The sequence below is a fragment of the Phocoena phocoena genome, chromosome 4 (assembly GCF_963924675.1).
Source record: "Phocoena phocoena chromosome 4, mPhoPho1.1, whole genome shotgun sequence".
NCBI lineage: Eukaryota > Metazoa > Chordata > Mammalia > Artiodactyla > Phocoenidae > Phocoena > Phocoena phocoena.
This window is the reverse complement of record NC_089222.1, coordinates 131,464,569-131,478,053: the sequence shown is the minus strand read 5'-3', so window position 1 is coordinate 131,478,053 and position 13,485 is coordinate 131,464,569. Positions and strand designations below refer to the sequence as shown.

General features: G+C 38.4%; 1 protein-coding gene across 10 annotated transcripts in view; it reads left to right on the top strand.

Moving 5' to 3' along the window:
- GRIK1 (glutamate ionotropic receptor kainate type subunit 1) overlaps nt 1-13,485 on the top strand; it is a 419,735-nt gene that overhangs the window by 356,990 nt on the left and 49,260 nt on the right. For 6 of the 10 annotated variants that reach the window (XM_065876420.1, XM_065876425.1, XM_065876424.1 and 3 more), the window contains one exon: nt 6,719-6,826. In XM_065876420.1, coding sequence (XP_065732492.1) covers nt 6,719-6,826 — 108 coding nt within the window. Of the gene's footprint in view, nt 1-6,718; nt 6,827-9,010; nt 9,056-13,485 lie in introns of all 10 variants that reach the window. The other 4 variants (XM_065876418.1, XM_065876416.1, XM_065876422.1 and 1 more) reach the window with 1 other exon arrangement.

Here is a 13,485-nt window from a genome sequence, read left to right as displayed (position 1 = left end):
TGCTTATTCCTACTAAACTATAAACTACTACGTGTTGTATTCCCAGATACTTCCTGGCACCAGGAAGATGAGATCCAAGAGCACCAATGGGATAAGTCCCACTCTTAGCAGTCAGGCAGAGAAAGCAAAGTTTCCCTTCCTCTGCCTCTTTGTTCCTTTTTTTATTCAGGCCCTCATTGCATTAGGTAATGCCCACTCACATTGGAGAAGGCAATTGCTTTATTGATTCAAATGGAAACACCCTCACAGACACACCTGGAGATAATGCTTAACCAGAAAACTGAGCATCCCATGACCCAGTCAAGTTGACACATAAAATTAACCATCACAACTGCAAATGTAAAGTCAAGCTTTAGACTCATTTATAGGTGACATAAATTCAGTATGTACTTTATGTGTTGAGGGAAATTGAATGAATATGAAATTACATTTCAGGACAATGAATCCGATATTGCTTTGTAAAATGAAATACAGAAGAGACCAGAAAAAGCTACACATATGAGTACTGACATTGGAGGTAATAAAAGCCAAATTCTAGAGTTATGAATGTGGGGAAGGAAAATAAGAGATAGTTATAAAAATAATCACTGTTAAACTTTTAAATGTATTCAATGTGTTAAGAATTGTGTCAAGTGCCATTTAAATCTCTCAAAAACCCTGCATGGATAAACACTGAAATCTGAGATAAACCAGATTCAGGTTAAATAACCTTCCTGAAGTCATACTTCAGAGATTTAAAAGCAGCTCTGTAATAACCTCATACTCTTTGCACTGCATTGCTTCTGCCTCTTGGCCAAATGGGTAAATATATTCAACATACACACATGGTGTGAACACTGTGGATATAGTGTAGCTCTCAGGATCTTTTTCACATCTTACACATATCTGATGAATTTGGTAAAGTCAGGAGAGAGAAAATAGCTAAGTGAATACAAAGGACTGAGTTCTCTTTTATCCTCATTTGTAAGTCAACTCAAATAGGCAAGCTTACCAAGAATCACCTAATGATTGAAGCTCAAGACCCTCTGGGGCCACTATTTTTTATTTAATGAAACTACCAAAGATCTCCAACATCAGTTCTGTGAAGGGCAGACTACTGTGATTCCTAGTTCCTCAAATGATGTTGTTACATGTGGTAGGCTGAACAGTGGTCCCCCTGCAAAGATATACATGTTCCAATCACTGGAATTTTCAATTGTTACCTTATATAACAACAACAGCAAAAAGATTGCATATGTGATTAAACGAAGGATTCTTCTTTTTTTAATTGGGGTATATTTGCTTTACAATGTTGTATTAGTTTCTACTGTACAACAAACTGAATCAGCTATATGTATACATATATCCCTTCCCTCTTGGACCTCCTTCCCACCCACCCACCTCCCCAAATCCCACCCATCTAGGTCACCACAGAGCACCAGGTGAGCTCCCTGTGCTACACAGCAGGTTCGCACTAGCTATCTGTTTTACACATGGCAGTGCACATACATCAGTCCCAATCTCCCAACTCATCCCACCCCCTCTCTCTGTCCACACATCCATTCTTTATGTCTGTGTCTGTATTCCTGCCCTGCAAATAGATTCATCTGTACCATTTTTCTAGATTCCATATATATGCATTAATATACGATATTTGGTTTTCTCTTTCTTACTTCACTCTGTGTGACAGTCTCTAGGCCCATCCACATCTCTAAAAATGACCCAATTTTGTTCCTTTTTATGGCTGAGTAATATTCCATTGTATATATGTACCACATCTTTCTATCCATTCATCTGTCGATAGACATTTTCTTTAAACAGCAAACATTTATTTCTCACAGTTTTGGATGCTGGAAGTCTAAGATCAGGGTGCCAGAAATGTTGGGTTCTTGGTAAGGCCTCTCTTTCTGGTTTGCAGATGGCTGCCTTCTTGCTCTCACATGGCTGAGAGAGATCACCTCTCTCATATATCTTTTTGCCCTCATTTTTTGAGAAATAATTGTCATACATCACTGTATAAGCTTAAGGAGAAGAGCATGATGGTTTGATTTACAGATCTTATGAACTGATTACCACAGTAGATTCAGCTAACATCCATCTTTTTATGTTTCTATGATATTTAGCATTCTTTTTTCTCGACTCAGAGAACTCCCTTTAGCATTTCTTGTAAGGCAGTTCTAGTGGTAATGAAATTCCTCAGATTTTGTTTGCTCAGGAAAAGTCTTTATTCCTCCCTTGTTTCTGAAGGACAGCTTCACCAGGAATAGAATTCTTGGTTGACAGTTATTTTCTTTTTTTGTTTTGGGTTTTTTTTTGCGGTACACAGCCCTCTCACTGCTGTGGCCTCTCCCATTGCAGAACACAGACTCCGGACGTGCAGGCTCAGTGGCCATGGCTCACGGGCCCAGCCGCTCTGCGGCATGTGGGATCCTCCTGGACTGGGGTATGAACCCGTGTCCCCTGCATCGGCAGGCAGACTCCCAACCACTGCGCCACCAGGGAAGCCTGACAGTTATTTTCTTTTAATATTTTGAATATTTTATGTCATTTTCTCTTGGCCTGAAAAGTTTCTCCTGAGTAATCCACCAATAGTCTTACAGGGTTTCCCTTGTGTGTAACTTCTCTCTTTCTCTTGTTGTTCTTAAAATTCTTTGAAAAGATAAACACTAATTTGAAAAGATACATGCATGTCAATATTCAAAGCAGCATTATTTACAGTAGCCAAGATATAGAAACAACGTAACTATCCATCAACAGATGGATGGATAAAGAATATTACTCAGACATAAGAAAGAATGAAATCCTTCCATTTGCAACAGCATGAATGGACCTAGAGGGTGTTATGTTTAGTGAAATAAGTCAAGCAGAGAAAGACAAATACTCTACATTATCACTTATACGTGGAATCTAAAAAATAAAACAAATAATGTATATAACCAAACAGAAAGAGACTCACAGATATAAAGAACAAACTAGTGGTTACCAGTGGGGAAAGGGAATGGAGAAGGAGTATGATAGGGGAATGGGATTAAGAGATATAAACTACTATGTATAAAATAGATAAGCAGCAAGGATATATTGTACAGCACAGGGAAATATTGCCATTGTTTTGATATTACTTTAAATGGAGTATAATCTGTAAAAATACTGAATCATTTTTGTGCACCAGAAACTAGTATAATATTATAAATCAACTACACTTCAACGAAAAATACAAATTCAATATAGTTATTTAATTCTTAAGTATAACTTGAACATAAGATAATGAAAGTTACCAACAAATAATAAACCATTCTGAAAAGAATCCTATTTCCAGGAGGAAGAAAATAAATATTGTTATTTTTTTGAATTGACAGCCTTATTGATCAAATTAGAGTACATTTATAGTGATTTGGTTGAGATCATATTTGAAAAGATTGAATCAGTAAAAATGAGTGTTCTTAGAAAGTGTTTCCATGAGTCATCTGCACTGTGTTTCGTATGAAAACTTTTGTAATTATTCAAATATTATTTTAAATCGTTATGCTTTATGTTATCAGAACCACTAAAAGTATTGTCGTGAATGTATGTGTGTGTATAACCATATTTTATATATATACTATAATATATATACAGACATATAATATTAAAAAACTATATATATTCCATGGTTATGTATCTATAAAATAAAACATTCTCTCTCATTAAAAAAAATCCATTTTTTCTGACTTTTGAGAATTTAATTATAATGAGTCCTATTTGGATTCAACCTATTTGGGATCTTTTGGGCCTCATGGATCTGGATGTCCATTTTTCTCCCGAGGTTCAGGAAGTTCTCAGCCATTATTGCTTTAAATATACTTTCGGTCCCTTTCTCTTTCTCCTTACCTTCCTGGATTCCCGTAATGCAAATATTGTTTCTTTTCACTGTGTCCCATAATTCCCAAAGGATTTCTTCACTTTTAAAAAATGCTTTTTGCTCCTCTGACTGGGTAATTTTGACTGTCCTATCTTGCAGACCTTCCTTCTTCTGCATGGTCAAGTCTACTTATGAAACTACTGAATTCTTCAGTTCAGTTATCGCATTTTTCAACTCTAGGATTTCTGTTTGGTTTTTTGTTTTGTTTGGGTCTGTTCTTTTTTTTTTTTTTTTTTTGATAGTTGCTATTTCTTTATCATATTTCTCATTTTGTTCATGCATTGTTTTCCTAATTTCGTTTAGTGTTTGTTCGTGTTTTCTTGTAGTTTACTAAACTTGCTTAAGAGGATTATTCTGAATTCTTTGTTTGACAGTTCACAGATCCCCATTTTTTAGTTATTTGTTTCCTTTGGTGGTGTCATATTGACCTGATTTTTTGTGGTCCTTGATTCCTTACATTGGCATCTGCACATTTGGGCATTTGGGTTCTTCTTCCAGACTTTACAAGTTTGCTTTGGCAAAGACAGTTTTTGACCAGTCAGCTTCATTTAAATTTCTGGGTGTGTCTGCTGGTAATGTCCTTGGGCAGGTGGGGCCTGCTATTATGGTCTATTCTGAGGCAAAGCAACAATTCAAACTCTAAGGACAAGGATGAGGATTGTGGCACTGCCTGGGAACAGTTGGATGGGACTGCTGGCTTGGTTTCCTACCCAAGTAAGGCTATAGGATGGGCTCCATGGTTGCCTGGATTCTCTGGTAAGGCTTACTAGAAGGTTGGGACTAGGTACTACATACGGTAGTAGATGGGGCTACAAATTAGCTTCCTTGTCCTGGCAGGACAGCACGATGAGACCCAGGGCCTGGGTTCGCCCTCATTATCTGGGGATACAAATAGTATGCACTGATTCCTTGGTCAGGTGAGGCCACAGTTTTGCTATGCAGACTGGGAAAGCTATAAGCTCTGCTTTCTGTTCCAGTACCACTGTACATAAGACTGATGGATGGGCTATTTCTGTGTGCTCCAGTTCTGTTCCCTGTCTAGAAAAGATGAAGGCTGTATTCAGCAATGAGTAGAGCTATGAATTAGATTCCTTGTCCAGGCACAGCAGGACAAGCAACTCTAAATCCAGTAAAGCTGTTTGTTGTCTTTACTGAAACTGACCTACCTTACAAGTTCCCTAACTGAGCAGGGCCACTGGCTTTGCTCTGCAAACTCTTGGCTCTGCTCACCTCTTGGTTCGTGTGCCACTGGACCACATAGCTTCCTGGAATTGTCTCCAGCCCTTCTGGTCAGATGGGGTCACAAGACAATCTTCACAGCAGGTGGGGCTGTGATTCAGCTCCTTGCCTGGATGTGGGCAAACCAGGCTCCAACGCTGGCAAAACTCCTCATTTGAGGATCTGAATCAAGTAGATCTATAGCCTACCTAGATCTCTGGTCAGAATGTACCTCCAACTAGATTTTTCAGATAAGTAAAGCCTCTGGTTAGGATTACTACTTGGGAACTGCAGGAATGAACTTGGTCTGCCAAGATCTGTGTGGTGGTCACTGCGAACACCTCCCTGCATCTCCATCACTGTCAGATTTCCAGTGGTCCAGCCCCACACATCCCCAAGCAATCCCTGAGGGGCGAGATCAGAGTAGGGGCTCCTGCAATGTTACCCACACGCTGGGAGAGCTGGTTTTCCTCTGGATTCTCTTTTCCCCCTGGAGGAACCAGAGGCTCAGGAGAGACCTCTTTGTGTGTTGCTGTGCTGGTCTGGGAAAAGGGCAATGCAGTCAACGTGTAGCCACTTCTCTTACCTTCTAATGCAGTTTCTCTTGGTCTCTGTGTTGTGGGGGGCGGGGGCGGGTGGTGGTGCTTCAGACTCACCCCCACGTTCTAGGATTCTCTCAGTAGTGTCTTGTCCTTGAATAGTAGTTAATTTTCTCCTTGTGAAGAGGAGGGAAGCCAGGAAAATTCTGTGTCACCGTCTTGGTGATGTCACTCCAAATGAAGGATTTTTGAGATGGGGAGATTATCCTGGATTATTTGCATGGGCCCTAAATGCAATCACAACTGTCTTTATAAGAGAGAAGTAGAGGAGATTACACAGAAGAAGAAGAGGAGAAGGCAGAGTGACCACAGAGGCAGAGACTGGAGTGATGCAACCACAAGACAAGGATCGCTGGCAGCTACCAGAAGCAGGAAGACACAAGGAACCGAGTCTCCCTTGGGCCCCCAGAGGGAGCATGGCCCCACTGGCACTTTGGTTCCACTCAGTGATAATGATTTTGGACTTCTGCTCTGGTCTCCAGAATTGTGAGAGAATAACTTTCTGTTGTTTTAAGCCACCAGCTTGTAATAATTTGCTACATCAGCCACAGGAAAGTAATATAATACCCAAATGACATTGGAAAGACTAAATCACAAACACACTAAAAATTTGATAATACATCACTGGATTATATCATTTTCACATAGAAAAAAAGAGAGTTACTTCCCTTGAGAAGTACCTTGAAAAGTATTTGGATTGACCTTAGAAAGCTGAATATTATGACTTCCCAGATTTTGTTTACTCCATGCGCAATTTTACAGTCATTCTTTCCAAACTCCCCTTTTAAAGTGCCACTATTACAGATTTGACTGATGTTAAAATGTTAGAACTGACGAAATAAATGAGTGCTAATAAAACAGTGAAGTGTTCTGGTATCAAGTTACTGAACCAACACAATGGTTTATAACACCATGATGAAACCAAATAATTGGATACTGTGATGGATTTGAGGTATTACAGTTTTAATGGTGTTAGGCTTATGATAAGTGTTAAACAGTAATGCCACGTTCCTTTTGTTCATAGGCTCAGTGGGATGGCTTGACTGGGCATATCACCTTCAATAAAACCGATGGCTTGAGGAAGGATTTTGACCTGGACATTATTAGTCTCAAAGAGGAAGGAACTGAAAAGGTAACCTCCTCAATAATAAATTTGAAAATTAAAAAAAAGCACTGCTCATACATTTTTACTTGCACAAACAAGTAGGGGAATAATAAAGTGATTCTCTCAGCATGTTCATTTATGTCCAGTTTTCTAGATCTCTCTCCCTGATATGCAGATAGATGTTGATGTGCTAGATTCTTAAATTGTGTGTGCTATTAATAGCAGTGCTAATGGTTATATAGTGCTTCGTTTATATACAAGTATCATTATATTATCACATATATATAACCTTAGGGGTGGATGTCATTAGCCTCATTTCTCAAAGGTTTTAAGAAATTGAGTTTAGACTTGGGAAGTCAGAAGCTGTCGATGATTTATATTTGGAATGGCATCCAAGGGTTACTTAGAAATGAATTTTAATTTTACTCCATTTTGAGACTGGTGACAGAGGGACAAAATTAAGTAGGATAGAAAAGGCTTACTGAAGCAAACTAACTTTGCATCCCTAATTTTAGGAGGACATATGCCAAAAAATGGATTTTAATGTTGAGTTCTTATTTTAGGCTTATTTATTTATAATTCTCAACCTCTCAATGATTTGAGTTCCATTCTTGTTACTATTTAGAGCAATGCAAATGTAAGCTATTTAATTAATAATAATAAAATAATTTGCCTCCTCTTTATTATACCAATTTTCATATTCACAGCTATGCATTGGGATAATTAACACTTATAGTGTGAAGACTTTGCCCTTTAGAACCTTAAAAAAAAGATTTTGAAGCCCCCAGAACAACTATCTGAACACCAAAACTCTATAAGCCAACATTTTTTTCACCATAGGGGACAAAAAGCTTAATGTAAAAGAATGGCTTTGGGAACAATCAGTTTTACTTAGTTGAAATATTTCCATGATTTTTAAAATGAGATAAGGTTTCTATTTCTGTTTTGTTGCTTTTGTTAACTGAGACACATTTTTTTTAAGGTCTTAACTATACCTCACCCTCAAATAGCTTAATTAAAATAAACAAAGATTAATTAGGCTGAATATAAAAGGTGACCACCAGTGCTGAAATGTCTGAGGAAAATAATTAGTTCACAGCTTTGAGAGTTCACACTAGTCACGCAGATTTCCCCTTTTAAAAATGCCCTCTCTCTTCATCTCCTCTCTTCCTCTCTCTCTCTGTGTCTCTGTCTCTCTGCCTCTCTCTTCCTCTCTCTGTGTCTCTATCTCTCTCTCAGGCTTCTTCACTCTGATTTCCTTGTCTGTTAGGTTAACATGCTCTGACAGAGCACAAGGCATCAACCTAGCCTCCATAATGGATGTGGAATTTGGGCTACAGGGAACACAAGGAAAGAAAATAATATTGTTATGGACTAAAAGCCTATAATGATTTTTTTAAAGAAAATGTCTGCTTCTCTATACATGCTTCTCTCTCCCTCTCCACTCCGTTTAATGTACAGAGCTGAAGAGGGAACAAAACCTGTTAAAGAAACATCTTTTTGGCTCAGATGTGTGAGGAAATAGATGAAGCTATTGTTATGCTTTTCCAGCTATTTATACACGTCAATATTATGCACATTCTATTGGTGTTTTTCCAACAAAAGCAAAATCGAATTAGATGAAAGTGTTTTCTCAATTTGTTTCTTTATCTCTTCGTTGTTTGCAATAACATTTCTTTCTTCAGGTGTCTTGGGCTCAATTCCTGAGAAGGCTGATTGAACCTTAAAGCAATGGGGGAAGCCAACCTATCCTTCTCAGGCGTCAAGGGAGGAAATGGCCAATTTTTTCATGTCAGCCTTTTGCAGGGTCCACAGGGAAAGTTGTTAGAAAAAGCCTATTTCCTCATTGGTCGATTGACTAATCTGGTTATAAATGCCTTTAACATGTCTTCTTAAGGAATGATGAAGACCTTTTAATTCTGCAGCATAGATGTGCATATTCAAAAGAACTTTAAGACATTTATTTGGTGTGCAAAAGGAAAAGTGAAAATCAGGTTGCACCACCTAGTAGAAGTAACTTCTGTGGGACCCAGTACTTGGTTCATCATTTTACTGTACCTATTCTCAGGCTTTATATTGAATTAAGATGCAAGATTCCCAATAATGGGTGGGGAATGTAATGCTGTGAACACTTAATCACCATGATACCTTTTGGCTTCCATGCTCCATTTTAATTAAGTGCTATTTTTATTTTTCCCTCTGAAAACCAAGGTTGCTGGCGAAGTGTCTAAACACTTATATAAAGTGTGGAAGAAGGTTTGTACATGGACAAAAACTGCAGGAAATCTGGGGGTGGAGTGGGAAATACCAAAGGAAAAACCTGCATCCTTCCAGTTTTCCCAGACCAGTAGCTCTCCAATTGCAGTTTAGAGGCGATATTCCATATAAAAGGAGAATGGGGATGATTGAATATGTTGTCTCTCAACAGCATTGCCTGTGAATTGAAACAGGCTTGAGATGGATTAAATAATGATGGATTAAATATTTCCCCCTAGATTATTTTTGTTTCTCCCATGTAGGATCCGTCCCTGTTAGGACTGAAAGCAGGTAACTGCAACAGAAGCAGACACTGGGTCATTGATATTCTTTCTCGAATCACTAAATATTTTTCCCTAAAGGGCATAAAAACAGTAGATTTGATCCATCAGACTAGTCAGATAAGCTAAGGCTCAGAAGGGCTGGGACATCTCCTTCAATGTCACCACCACACGATATGAGCCATTTTTAGAAATTCCCTTTTCTTATGTACTATCTTTTTTTATGCAGTAAAGCAAAAATTGTCAGTGCATATTGTTTTGCAATTTGTTTTAGAACCCCAGTTTCCAGAGGACAAAAACATTAGAGGTTTTGTAAGGGAAATGAGATTATCTTGTAAATCATAACACCTAGTATCATGTTGTCAAAGAATGTGCACAGATTTATTACAGAAGCAAATGTTAGACATTACAAACATTCAGATCAGGAAAATGCCCCAGTGATATGCAAACATTGTCTTTCATTCTCTCTCTAAAACCACTTGCTAAACTATTTGTTGATTGACAGATGGACCTTAAATTACTGTTCAACTTGAACAGTTTTGTCAGGTTCACTTTTATCTTTTGAATTATCAGTTAAGTCATAGAAAGTGTAAACAGTTTCTCCCTGTAGTCAAAAACCTTGTCTCCCTTTTGGTAGTACTCAGATGAGCTCCAAAATGTCCTGCTTTTAAGTTTAAAAAAAAAGTTTAAAAATGGGTTTAATAACCTTGTTTTAATCTTCAGTGAATCAGGCTACCAAAGGCACAGGGAAGGCAGTCCCATCTCTTCTCTGCTAATAAGTAGATGAACCTAACTGGCACCCAGAAAGAAGCTTATTAACACTAATCCAGCTTGAGACTTCAGGCACTTTATGCAATGTTGAATTAATTCAAACCAAATATCCTAGGGAATGAAATCTAAGCCCTGAAATTTTACTCAGAGGAGGGGAATGTCCTTTATTTGTCACTAAACTGCAATAATCGCCCCCACTTCCCAGGGTTGCACTTCTTGGCTTTCCTCCTATCTCCATGCCGTTGTGCTTCTTCCTTCCTGCTGACCTATCGTTGCCCACTTTGCAAGTTGTATACACTGTGATGTGGTGTTTTGTGTTATGCCTGCTCATCAACAATTTACAGTAACCTGAGTGCTAGCACATGAGACCTATTGAGACCCAACAAACACACTGGCCTTTCCCTACAAGACTCCATCTTACAAGAGAAGGATTCACCCCCATTGTCTTCAAATTCCAAAAGCTCTTCTCTGCGCTCTGATGTTTTTCAGTAGAGAAGAGTCTGCCTGAAATTCTTTCCAAAAGACGGATACAGCAGTCTTTACAAAACCCATCACTAAAAATACGTGTTCATAAAGCTCAAGATACACAAAACAGATACACTTTTTATCCCCTAGGTGCTCGGTTATTTCACTCCGCAATTTTGGATTTTGAGTTTATGTGAATCACATACCAGGTTTGGGAGATAGATATTAGTCACTCTCTGAGCATCCTTTTGTTGCATTACTTCTTTTAAAAAAGTTTGCTTAATGGCATTTGGGCACTCATTTTCAAATGCTTCCCTCTGTTGCCTGAGATAATAAATGGCTGCTCCCTCATGCCAGTTTACAAAGTGAAAGAAGGCAGGGCCAGACAATTTCGCTTTTGAGCCTTCCTCCCAACAAATAATTGGTCCACCGTCCACTACTTCTCACTGGTGAATTGCTGCTGACTGCTTTTGCTACAGTTTGAAAACTGAGGTTCTGCTTCCTGGAAGCCCTCCTCCAAGGTCGGAGAACAGGACTGAAATGCTAAACACCCTGGCATCTGGGTAACTTAACTGTGTCCCTCTCCCTAATACACATGAATCATGGAATCTTGCTTTTTCAGAAAGAGACATTCATTCACGTGTTCATTTACTTCAATTAACGGGTAAAGTCAGTGAACAACTTAGGTTTAAAAGACACACACATGCATGCACACACGCACAAACACACACACACGCACTCACACACACACACACGCACTCTACTGCTTTGGTGATTAAAAGGTTTGAAAATAGAAGGCTGAGGTCATTCAAACTCCATATGTACTCCAAACTCCAAACTGTCCACTTCCCAGGAATAGCTGGATCGTTACTATACTTTAAAACTCTTTTAGTCTAGATTTGAGGAAACTTCTGTTACACAGATAGTAGGAAAAAAATAATCTCCTTTTTCTTATTTTATGGAGGAAAGTTTATACTGAATGGGACTTTGGGAATCATTTGATTAGAACTACATCAGCAATGATATCTGACCTTCCACACTTTTAGTGAGGTTAATAAAAGAAAAAAAAAAAACAGATGTTAAGCTGTGGGGTGTATTTGTCTACAATTTCAAGTTTGTATTTTAAAAGGGAGTGATGTTGCAAGGCCGTTCAACACTGCCACTTGCAAATATTAGTATAGGTCCTTTAAACACTTGACATTAATAGAAATAAGAGTTAGAGAACACATTTCATTACTTAACAAATTGGCTATAAACACAGTTATTTTCTCCACCTTTCAATACTTAATTAAAAATTAGGTTCCATTCTCCCCAGTGCCTAAGTCAAGCTTTAATTAAAAGCACAGCCAGGGCCCAATTTAGACACAGTCTTCATAGAGTTAGAAGTCAACTGTTCACAACCTAAAGCATAGCTTTGGATGAAAACCAATAGATTCCCAGTTGTGGTTAGCCTGAGATACGCTTCCTGGAAGCGAGGGTCCCTGCCCCCAAAAAATGAGAGTAGGGGTGGAGGTTAGAAGAGAGGAAAGAAAATATTGTCCCCCTTTCTTGGGTTTAAAGCCAGACAAAGAAAAGATTCTTTAATCAGCAGACATGTGTTGTGTGCATTCTAAGTGATGAACATTGCTCTTGATCCTGGAAAGACTGAATGGTTATTAAAAGTGTTAACCTACAGCTTAATCCTACCTCTAATACCCTCTCTATAGACAGGATGGAATACTTTCAAAAGCAAAAACTACCCCAAACTCCCATTTATCTAGACCTGTCTCCTACGACACCAACCAACTAGCTCTAATTAAGTATAGAACGAAGACAATGAAACTGAAATAGTTCACACCAATGTGTGAATGTGTGATACAGTACTTGCAACTTCCTCAAAGAATTTATATTTCTAAAAAGAATACTTGTCAAGCTAAATGAATTATCAGCTGCTGCATTTAGGCAGTAAATCAAAGTAAATAAATAAAAAAGGAAAGAAGCCTAACATTCCCACAGGTAAAACTTTATTTAAATATCAGGAAAGCTCTAATGTCTCCATTTCACTGGTGAGGAAATTGAGCCACAGCAGGGTTAATTAACTTGCCCACGGTCACATTGCTGGTAAATTGCAAAATTAGAATCTGGACAAGAGTATATCTGGAAAGCTCATACTCTGTCCAGCTAGCCAGTGTCCTCCCATTGGAAGAGTATATTTAGAGATCAAGCATAGGTCCACCCTGTCCATCCCAGAGTATGTCCAAGTGTTGGTGTTCCTAAACTGACCCTGTTTTTCATAGTTCCTTTACTTTATCAGCTTATAAATTTCAAAAAAAAATTTCACTAACAATTCCAAGTTCTTTCATAACAGGACAAGCTTAAAGAAATTACTGAGGCATTCAGATGTCCTTCGTTAATGTTTGTGCAGCGCTTATACCAACACTTTCACATGCATCTACTCATTTGATATGCTCAGCATCCCTATAAAATATTTTATAGTTAGAGAACGAAAGCTCAGAAAGTTTAGTATCTTGTCCAATATCACACCGCAACCAGGTTTGCATCCCATCTCACTAGGCTGGCAGTAAACGCCTACAGAAGGCTTCAAATAGATCGATTCTCTGAGGCTCTTTTCCTAGGTTGTCCCCAGAGGCAAAACAAATCAATATACTTCTACAAGGTCTTATAACCCAAGAATGACTTTGCCACTGGAGGAAATTTGGCTTATTATTTCTTAAAAGAGCAATGGGCTTCACTGACTGCCAATCACAATGATTACTTCTGTGATAGATAAAAAGATCAATAAGCAATAAAAGTGAATACTTTCACTGAATGCATTCATGGTCAAGTGAACAAAGAAGACAGGTAAACAGATGATAATAACAGAAGAAGGTCCAGAACAGAGGTACAAGGAAGGTATGAACAGAGTACTACTAG